The sequence below is a fragment of the Colobus angolensis genome, unplaced genomic scaffold (genome assembly GCF_000951035.1).
Source record: "Colobus angolensis palliatus isolate OR3802 unplaced genomic scaffold, Cang.pa_1.0 Scaffold244, whole genome shotgun sequence".
In the NCBI taxonomy this organism is placed as follows: Eukaryota; Metazoa; Chordata; class Mammalia; order Primates; family Cercopithecidae; genus Colobus; species Colobus angolensis.
Genome location: NW_012115644.1, coordinates 4,000,335 through 4,010,746, shown reverse-complemented (window position 1 = coordinate 4,010,746; position 10,412 = coordinate 4,000,335). Strand labels below are relative to the sequence as shown.

The 10,412-nt window shown below is 45.6% G+C and overlaps 1 protein-coding gene across 2 annotated transcripts in view; it reads left to right on the top strand.

The window, feature by feature from the left end:
* The first annotated feature begins 6 nt into the window (after positions 1-6).
* The window catches only part of CASP6 (caspase 6, apoptosis-related cysteine peptidase), a 21,366-nt gene continuing 10,960 nt past the window's right edge, over positions 7-10,412 (top strand). Inside the window, exons 1-5 of one of the 2 annotated variants that reach the window (XM_011945751.1) lie at positions 7-59; positions 5,336-5,378; positions 5,900-6,046; positions 6,872-6,948; positions 8,670-8,845. In XM_011945751.1, coding sequence (XP_011801141.1) covers positions 20-59; positions 5,336-5,378; positions 5,900-6,046; positions 6,872-6,948; positions 8,670-8,845 — 483 coding nt within the window. In that variant the 5' untranslated portion in view covers positions 7-19. The remainder of the gene's footprint in view (positions 60-5,335; positions 5,379-5,899; positions 6,047-6,871; positions 6,949-8,669; positions 8,846-10,412) is intronic. The other variant, XM_011945753.1, reaches the window with a different exon arrangement.

Here is a 10,412-nt window from a genome sequence, read left to right as displayed (position 1 = left end):
GGCTGCGCGGTTGGCCGCAATGAGCTCCGCGTCCGGGCTCCGCGGGGTGCACCCCGCAGGTAGGCAGGGGGCGCCGACTGGGCACCGAGCGGGTCTGCGTCTTGCTCCTGCTGGAGGGGAAACGCGGGTTAGCGGGCTGGTCGCGCGGACGGGAGCGGGGCGGCGGGTTCCTTCGGCTTTGCAGAGCGGCCTGGAGCAGTTGCACTCTTGGATTGAAGGGCTCAGGGCCGCCGGGGACGGCTTCGAGCGTTAGTCTAAGAAGCACTCGGGGACCTGGCCGCCGCCTCCTGGCGGTCCCGGGTAGCGGCGCCGGCGTGCCCCTGCCGCCTTTGTCCTCCCGGGCGATGAGCGCTTTCGGGGCGCCCTGGCTGTTTAAACCTTAAAAGGCTGGCCCCACCCGGGCCTGACGTTCCTCCCCGCCTGGCCGTTTTAAATGCTGACTTTTGCGGGTTGGATCTTTTGTTTGCTGACTTCGAAAAGTAGAAAGGAGGGGTTGTTCCGCCGAGTGATAAATCATAACTGGCCCGCGGGGTGCCCGGGCCAAGGTCTTGAGTCCGCCCGGGCTTCACCTGGAGGCGGCCAGTTCCTGGCGGCGAGCACACCCGGGTATCTCTCTTCTGCATCCAGGAAACCTGCTGCTCTCTGTCGGTTTGAGCCAAAACCAAAATAACTTTTCTCTGCAAAATAATCTCTTGCTAAGAGCATACGTTCTGTCACTTATTACTGGTAAAGTTTAGAAACTTCAAGCCTGGCCAGAGTAAAACAAAAAGGTCGAAACGCCTGCAGTTGGCCGGATGCGGTGACTCACGCCTGTAATCCCAACACCTTGGGAGGCCGAGGCGGGCGGATCACCAAAGGTAGGGAGTTCTGGACCAGCCTAACTAACACGGTGAAACCCCGTCTCTACTAAAAATACAAAAAAATTAGCCAGGCGTGGGCGCCTGCTGCTGGGGAGGCTGAGACCGGAGAATCGTTTGAGCCCGGGAGGTGGAGGTTGCAGTGAGATCGCGCCACTGCACTCCAACCTCCGCGACAGAGTGAGAATCAAGAAAAAAAAAGAAAAAAGAAAAAGAAACGCCTGCAGTTGGTTAAAGTGCCTTTGTTTAAGAACTTTTTATATTTTGCTGCACAAAGGAAGTGGTGCTCCAGAGGCAAGTTGTAAAAGTCACATGGTCGTAGAGGGAGTAGATAGGTAGCCTTGTCCTGGAGGCACAGTGCAGGATCCAGTTACAATCTCTAGGGGCGGGAAGCCGGGGTTTCCTTCACTCATCTGCACCCTTCGTCTTCTTCCTCCACCGCACTCCCCAGTACATGTTCTAGGCGTGATAGAGGTTACTCTACATAGGGTTACTAAACATATTGTTGATGGAGCCGATGGGTAGATTTTCATAGAGAGTGCAGTGAATGAAGACGATGACAGTAGAATGACCCAAGTCGTTTGGGAAGTTGAACAAAGTTTAGAAAGGTAGCTGGTCTCAGGTGGGAGGGGCTCCATGGAGATGGGCCTGCAGAGACTTTGGAATCTGCAGGTGGGCCTGGCTTTCAATCCCAACCCCATTTTGCCGCCCGTGGCACGCCTGGCCCACTCTGTCCCTGTTCCTGAGCTGTGGAACTGTGAGGTAAGATATCTAAGGCGTCAGGCCATTAACAAATGGTAGCTGGCAGGATTATCTGGAGGGATTATCAAATTAGAACGAGGTGAAAAAAGGAATGATTAGTTTTGTAAAACCTAAACTGATTTAAGGAACAAGGAGGTGGCAGTTACATTATCCTGGAAAGGAAGAGAAGTGAAAAGAGGGCTGGACACGGTGGTGGGCACCTGTAGTCCCAGCTGCTGGGGAGGCTGAGGCAGGAGAATCTCTTGAATCCGGGAGGCGGAGGTTGCAGTGAGCCAAGATTGCGCCACTGCACTCCAGCCTGGGCGACAGAGGGAGGCTCTGTCTCAAAAAAAAAAAAAAAAAAAAGTGAAAAGAAGTCAAGAATCAGGTTTAAGGAAGGGCACATTTTTGATAAGTAGATTGCAATGAAAAGGAATTTCTATATCTGTTATAGAGGGTAGCTCCTTCATTAAAATTTATTTTCTCCATATCAATAAAGCTATTTCTTACTTTATCCAGGTTTTTAAATATTAATGCAGGCCGGGCGTGGTGACTCACACCTGTCATCCCAGCACTTCCAGGAGGCTGAGGCAGGTGGATCACTTGAGACCAGGAGTTCGAGACCAGACAGGACAACATAGCAAAACCCCGTCTCTACTGAAAATACAAAAAAAAAAAAAATTAGCTGGGCATGGTGGTGCATGCCTGTAATCCCAGCTACTCAGGAGGCTGAGGCAGGAAAATCGCTTGAACCCAGGAGGCGGAGGTTGTGGTGAGTTGAGATCACACCACTGCACTCCAGCCTGGGTGACAGAGTGAGACTCCGTCTCAAAAATATAGAAATAAAAAATAAATATAAATGCGGCATAATGATACTTAAGTACCCCCTTCTGGAAAACTTGTCTGCTTAGGATACACAGCTCAAGGTGGTCATGATGTGTTATTTTCTTTGCAATCTGTGGGTAAAGTTTATCAACTCCAGAAAAGTATTGGAACTTAGGTCCTGACATCTGTCTCCATAGCATTTTGTTCTGATTCGGTGTTTGCTAGAGTGGCCACTGGACCTGGTCATTAATTGGTACTGCAGGATGCAGGGTGCACTTTGTGAGAGTGAAGGTAAGTTACAGCCAGTCAGCATCAGAACCGGGGTGTCCAGAGCCTAGGTTTTTTCCTACATCTGTAGCATTAACAACACCACAAAAACTTAAAAAAAATCCCTCACTGAGGTTGCCAAATCTGTTAACTTTGAAACTGAATATATTATTTTAAGAGATGGGGTCTAGCTCTGTTACTCAGTATGGTGGCTATTCACAGGGGCAGTCATAGCACACTATATCCTAGAACTCTTGGGCTCAAGAGATCCTCCTGACTCGGCCTCCCAAGTAACTGGAACTATAGGCTTGCCACTATGCCCGGCCCGCACGTCGTTTTAGATAGATTTTCTTGAGCAGCTACTTGATACTAGTTAGCCATTCTTAAACCTGTAGGTCTTGACTAATGTGAGGGCATATTTGAAACAACCCAAACTCACATCTTAAGTTACTAATGTGGCTGGGCGCGGTGGCTCAAGCCTGTAATCCCAGCACTTTGGGAGGCCGAGACGGGCGGATCACGAGGTCAGGAGATCGAGACCATCCTGGCTAACACGGTGAAACCCCGTCTCTACTAAAAAATACAAAAAAACTAGCCGGGCGACGAGGCGGGCGCCTGTAGTCCCAGCTACTCGGGAGGCTGAGGCAGGAGAATGTCTTGAATCCGGGAGGTGGAGGTTGCAGTGAGCTGAGATTGGGCCACTGTACTCCAGCCTGGGTGACAGAGGGGGACTCCGTCTCAAAAAAAAAAAAAAAAAAAAAGTTACTAATGTATCAGCTAACAACTGGGAATCTACTTCTTTGGGAATATGAGAAACAAGAGTTTTAAAGACCCAAGCAAGAATACATCTCCAGTGTTTTCACCCTGAGGGATATGAGTTAGTTTGCTGAGCAGCCATTTGGCACAGCTTCCGCGAGTTAGGCTGTGAGCAGCCTCCGGCTCAGCAGTCGGTATGGAGCAGAAGCCGCACGAGGTGAGCCGCTGGCCTGCTACCACCAGGGCAGACACTGAGACACTGAGTGCTTTCCAAGTTGTGCAGAATTTTGGCGGGTGAGGCGGATGGTTGTGACATATGGGTTTAATTTTCTTGAAGTTATTGTTTTTTTGTAGTCTAATTGGTTAAAAGATAAGCAGGTGAGGTTATCAAAAGGCAGCAGATCCCGACTGAAATCCCTGTGCTGTCTTCATAGAGAGCAGTGTGTGGAGTAGGAAGTACCTGGTTACTGTGCTCACCTAGGGCAAAGGTCGGACTAAACAGCTTTCTCATCTGCCATGCAGCGGGGAGGACCAGTTGGAGAAGTTGCTTTTAGCTCTCACACCTTAGTGTAAAAATCACTTTGTGAAAAATGAAGCTGTCACCTCCTTCCTCTAAGATTCTGATTCTGTCTCAGTTAGGATCCAGGAATCTGCATTTTAACATCCACACCAGGAATTCTGATGTCCAAGGTTGAGCAAAACTGACTTAGGGCATATGGACAGAGGGATGCCTTAGTCGGGTCTTAGTTGGGTCTGATTGCTTGGGGCAGTTCCCGGAGGAATAGGCCAAAGGGGACTTGAACTGAATTCCCCAGCTTGTATTTTTTTTTAGGAGAAGTGAGGTTAGAACAATCAGGTGATGGGGGCTAGTAACGGGGAGATCTCTTAAGGACAGGGAAACACAACCCTTTTGGCTAGGAGATGATGGGTAAGAGTCCGTGCTTTGCGGTCATTCCTCCTCCACTGAAGGGTGCATCTTGCTATACTGCTAGTATTTCAGTTTATTCATTACTGTCTCCCCTCTAAGCTGTTGAGCTATCAGGTAAAAACATGCATAAGTGGATGGGGACTTTATTGTAGAAGATGCCACACTTTTTGCACTGTCCGGTGTAGAAGCCACTGGCCAATTAATTTAAATTGAAAATAAATTGAGTTCCTCAGTTGCACTAGCTACATTTAAATGCTCAGTAGACACATGTGGCCAGTGGCTACCTTATGAGACAGTGCAAATATGGAACAATTCCACCATCACAGACAGTTCCATGACATAGCACTGCTCTAGAGAGTAGATGGGAATTCAGTGGTAGGCTGGCTGTCCAGGGAGTAGGGAGTCCAGTTGAGATTGGAGAGCAGAGAGCTCCCTTATAGAGTTGGAAATGCGGATGTATCATGCAGGAGATCCAAGGTCCAAGTCTTTGCCCTTGCCCTTCCCTTCCTCCACCCAAACTTCTACCTCTTCCAGGCCTACACCACTGCTAATCCAGCATTAACCACACACTGTATTTCAGTTCTCCTGTAGGACTCAATTCTTTGTTTCAGAAAATATGTGCAAAAACATTTTCTGCATAACAAAGCAACTTAATGTTTCAACTCCATAATCACAGAACTATGTTACTCTAGGCATATTTTGCAGTGAATGCATTTGTGTAATATTTTCTCCATTTCTAAGATTGTTATTTTGCAGGTCGAGTTGGGGGTGAGAAAGCACAGAGCTGTTAATTTATCGTTTATTAGTAAGCAGTTTCCCTTCATTTCCTTCTCTTCATATACTTTGGCTTTTAAACTGAAGGGTCTTAGAGTTTGGGAGTTGGAAGGGGAATGGGAGTTCCTAGTATATTTTACTGCCTTAAGTAAAAAATAATTAACAAAAATCAACTTTTTTTTAATAGGTGGGGAAGAAAACATGACAGAAACAGATGCCTTCTATAAAAGGTAAAGCCGTGCTCTTTTCTAATAAAGGTCTCTTCCTTTGATGGCCATGATCAGCCTACAGAAATCAAAGCAAGAATGGGTCCTGGGAGCTAGAAAGTAGAACTGAGTAGGCCAAGTTTTAGCCTTTGGGGAGCTGATTTGTAGACAGGCAGGTGGTGCTGCCCCTGGTTGTCGAGGGACCTGGAGTCAGAATACATATTGGCATGGCATGAGCCTAGAGCTAGAGCTTGGTTCTGAGCCTCGTGGTTATTCTTGGTTGCTAGATCCTGGGGGCCCGGGGAAAGACATCAAGGCAGAGGGTTAGGGATGTGTCAGGATGGCACATGGCTGCTGTTTTCCAATTGCCAGAGAGATATTTCAGGACTTTCCTTATTAGCATGGCCTTTCCTGGAGCACACCAGTGGAACATCAACCTGGCAAGGAGGAAGCTCGGATCTCTATCTACATGTTGACCTAGAACTTGGAGGGGCTCATTATTTAATATGACTTGAAGTGATTGTTTTTGAACTTTTCATTAACAGAGAAATGTTTGATCCGGCAGAAAAGTACAAAATGGACCACAGGAGGAGAGGAATTGCTTTGATCTTCAATCATGAGAGGTTCTTTTGGCACTTAACACTGCCAGAAAGGCGGGGCACCTGCACAGACAGAGACAATCTTACCCGCAGGTAGTAGTTTTATCTACATATCAAGATGAGGCAGTTAGGTGATAAAATTACTTTTGGCCAGGTGTGGTGGTTCATGCTGGTAATCCCAGCACTTTGGGAAGCCAAGGTGGGAGGATCACTTGAGGCAAGGCGTTTGAGACAAGTCTGGGCAACAGAGTGAGACCCTGTCTCTACAAAAAATAAAAATCAATTAGCTGGGCATGGTGGCAGTAGTCCAGCTACTCTGGAGGCTGAAGGGGCAGGACTGCTTGAGCCCAGGAGTTCAAGGTTGCACTGAGCTGTGATCGTGCCACTGCACTCCAGGCTGGGCTACAGAGCGAGACCTTGTCTCTAATATAAAAAATAAAATAAGTTTTTTTCCAGGCTTCCAAAAGAAAAGTTAAAAAAAAAAATTAAAAATTAAAAAAATTCCAGACTCATAGAAGTAGGGAAAAAAAAGTTACTTATCATAACTTGTCAACACTAATGAGGTAATAGCAGATCAAGAGTGTTTAAAGATGGGCCTCGCTTTGATGCAGCCTCCCTTAAGAACTTGCCTGAGTTATCTTCCTTACTCTGTTCTGTTAAATGGTGACAGGCTTTGCATTTGTACTAACATTTGCATAGTAGACAACAGCACTCTAAATTGAATCGGCTGTCATTATAATTAAATCCTTTCCTACCATGGTGAATGAAGGGAAAACCACCATTGTTATATTGCACTTCTTTTCTCCTAAAGAAAGAAAATTTATGTGTCATTAAAATGTGTATAGATTCCTCCAAAGTAAGGATATTTGACAACTTTGAAAAGTTCATAGGCTAACGTTTCATTTAATGTATCACTAGGTTTTCAGATCTAGGATTTGAAGTGAAATGCTTTAATGATCTTAAAGCAGAAGAACTACTGCTCAAAATTCATGAGGGTAGGTAGTTTTGCTATTATATAGTTCATCTTCCTCTAATGAGATTGAGTCCTTCATCCTATCTGTAAAGACAGGTACAAGCAATTACTTATGTGACAAAAGAAGTATTAATTTAGCACAGGTTACAGGTTTTGGGTATGCTTCTGTGTTTCCATTACCCAGCACATTTAGAGACCCTTGCAAAGAATTATGCCTCTAAAGTTTATATTTAGCATACCACTAGTTACAGTCTATTGTAGAAATGAATGAAATGATCCCTTCAGTTGGCGGTAAAAGCCTAAAATGCAACTACTACAGGTGCTGGGCAGTCAATAGGCTTTTTCTCATTGACTCCTTTCATGACTGATTTTCTCACTGGTTTCCAAATGGTGTTGGTTTACATACATTACCTCCTTTAATCCTCCCATCAATATGGGGTACGTATTCTAATTACAACCTGTATTATAATCATCACTGCATGCCACGGGTATTCAAATCATTTGCCAACCAGTATATTTGCATAATTACTTTAAACTTTCTTCAGAGCTCTTCTTTAAACTGCACATCATTTTAACTTTGGCTGCTTACCAGCTTTTCTACTTTGCTCAGAAGCTTTGGAAGACATCAGTCTCATGTCACCGCACCCGGCCTTGAGTACTCTTTTGGAGGCTCTAAGTGCTATAATCTCTTCTTTTTTTTTTGAGATGGAATCTCGCTGTGTCTCCCAGACTGGAGTGCAGTGGCATGATCTCAGCTCACTGCAACCCCCACCTCCTGGGTTCAAGCGATTCTCCTGCCTCAGCTTACCAAGTAGCTCGCCCCAAGCCCGGCTAATTTTGTGTTTTTAGTAGAGACAGGGTTTCACCGTGTTGGCCAGACTGGTCTTGAACTCCCAGCCTCAAGTGATCCACTTGCCTCGGCCTCCCAAAGTGCTGGGATTCCAGGCGTGAGCCACCGTGCCCGGCCCTAAGTGCTGTGTTCCTATGGTGAAAGTGCAGCAACGCGTGGGGAGTCGTTGAGCAGCAGTTCCTGGGTCTTTTGCTCTAAGGTCTCTGCTGATTCAAGGAAATTTTTAGTTTATTGCCAAAGTAACTTGGATCTTAAATGAGATTCCCTATCATAATCCCTTTATGTTTTCCACATCATTCTGTGTTTTAGAAAGGCTAATGAAATTTGGTCAAACTCTATTACTCTGAACTTGAATAAATTTGGATTTTTTAAAACATAAGATACAGTATGGTATATTCTGTTTGATTAAAGACTAAAATAAGTTGTTTCATTACAGATATTTTACACTTACTAAAGAATAGGCCGGGCGTGGTGGCTCATGCCTGTAATCTCAGCACTTTGGGAGGCCAAGGTGGGTGGATCACTTGAGGTCAGGAGTTTGAGACCAGCCTGGCTACATGGCAAAACCCTGTCTCTACTAAAAATACAAAAATTAGCTGGGTATGGTTTCGAATCTGTAATCCCAGCTACTTGGGAGGCTGAGGCAGGAGAATCGCTTGAACCGGGGAGGTGGAGGTTGCCGTGAGCCAAGATCGTGCTATTGCACGCACTCCAACCTGGGCACCAACAGTGAAACTCTTGTCTCAAAAAAACAAAAAAGACAAAACCACAAATTTTCCTCCTCCCCAGTCACGTGGACGTAACTTTATTCTAGTATTAATAAACTGAATTTTTCTGTGTAGATAACAAGCATTGTATTTTCATTTCTATATTCTCTTTTGGGTCTTTTATAGTGTCAACCTCTAGCCACGCAGATGCTGATTGTTTTGTGTGTGTCTTCCTGAGCCATGGTGAAGGCAATCACATTTATGCATATGATGCTAAAATCGAAATTCAGACATTAACTGGCTTGTTCAAAGGAGACAAGTGTCAGAGCCTGGTTGGAAAACCCAAGATATTTATCATTCAGGTAAGACTGATTACGTTGTCATCTTAATTATAAAGTCTGTCATTCTGAACATGTGATAAAGGTCTAAAAGCCAATTTTGAAAGTAACTTTCTCCAGTAATTGGACAGGCCCTTTTTGAATTCTGGCCAATCAGACTTGCACTTTGAGCTGTTAGTAATAATTCTTTGACACTCTCATTGTCTGTATTACAAAGTAACAGCATTTGGATTGACACTTGAAGTTACTCACAAAGTAACCAATGTGCTACTCCCTGGCCCAGCATGATACCAAGGAGAGCCATTGGAAAAGGTACCTGCTGACTAAAGAGGGCCGTGCAAGGCAACCTCATCAGACTAAGTTTGCTTCTTTGGGAGGTGGAGAGCATATAAACCAGTGGAACGAATGGAAAAATAAAGCCCTTCTGGTCCTATCCTGTCTCATCCCTTTCACATTGCCCCTTAAACCAAGATTGTTTCTCCGCTGCCAAATTGGTTTTAGGGATAAAAGTATTTTTTACAGGTGTGATAGCTCATGCCTGTAATCTCAGCACTTTGGGAGGCTGAGGCAGGCAGATCACCTGAGGTCAGCAGTTCAAGACCAGCCTGGCAAACATGGTGAAACCCTCTCTCTACTAAAAATACAAAAATTAGCCAGGCATGGTGGCAGGTGCCTGTAATGCCAGCCATTAGGCACGAGAATTGCTTCAACCTGGGAGGCAGAGGCTGCAGTGAGTCGAGAGCACACCACCGTACTCCAGCCTGGGTGTCAGAGTAAGACTCTGTCTCAAAAAAAAATTTTTTTTTTTCATGAATAATATTACTTGGCACATCATTAAGGATTCTTTTTTTTTTCTTTTTGAGACGAAGTCTCGCTCTGTCTCCCAAGCTGGAGTGCAATGGTGCAGTATCAGCTCACTGCAACCTCCACCCCCAGGGTTCAAATGATTCTCCCACTTCAGCCTCCTGAGTAGCTGGGATTACAAACACCTGCCATCATGCCTGGCTAAGTTTTGTATTTTCTTAAGAGACAGGGTTTCACCATGTTGGCCAGGTGGGTCTTGAACTCCTGACCTCAGGTGATCTGCCCTCCTTGGCCTCCCAAAGTTTTGGGATTACAGGCATGAGCCACTGCACCCGGCCAAAGATTGTGAACTACAAAAGAGAAACCTGACATGCCAGCGCCACAATTCTGTATTTCCATGAATGGCATGGAGGACATAAAATAATATTATGTTAGTCTATTCTTGCATTGCTATAAGGAAATACCTGAGACTGGGTAATTTATAAGGAAAAGAGATTTGATTGGCCCACAGTTCTGCAGGCTGTACAGGAAGCATGGTGCTGGCATCTGCTTCTGGTGAAGCCTTAGGAAGCTTCACCTTCCTAAGGTGGAAGGCGACGGAGAGCCAGCATATGACTTGGTGGGAGGGGGAGCAAGACAGTGCTAAGGGGGAGGTGCCAGACTCTCTTACATAACCAGATTTCATGTTAACTGAGTGACAGCTCACTTATCACCAAGGGGATGATGCTAAACATTCATGAGATCCTCCCCAATGATCCAGTCACCTTCTACCAGGCCCCACCTCTCA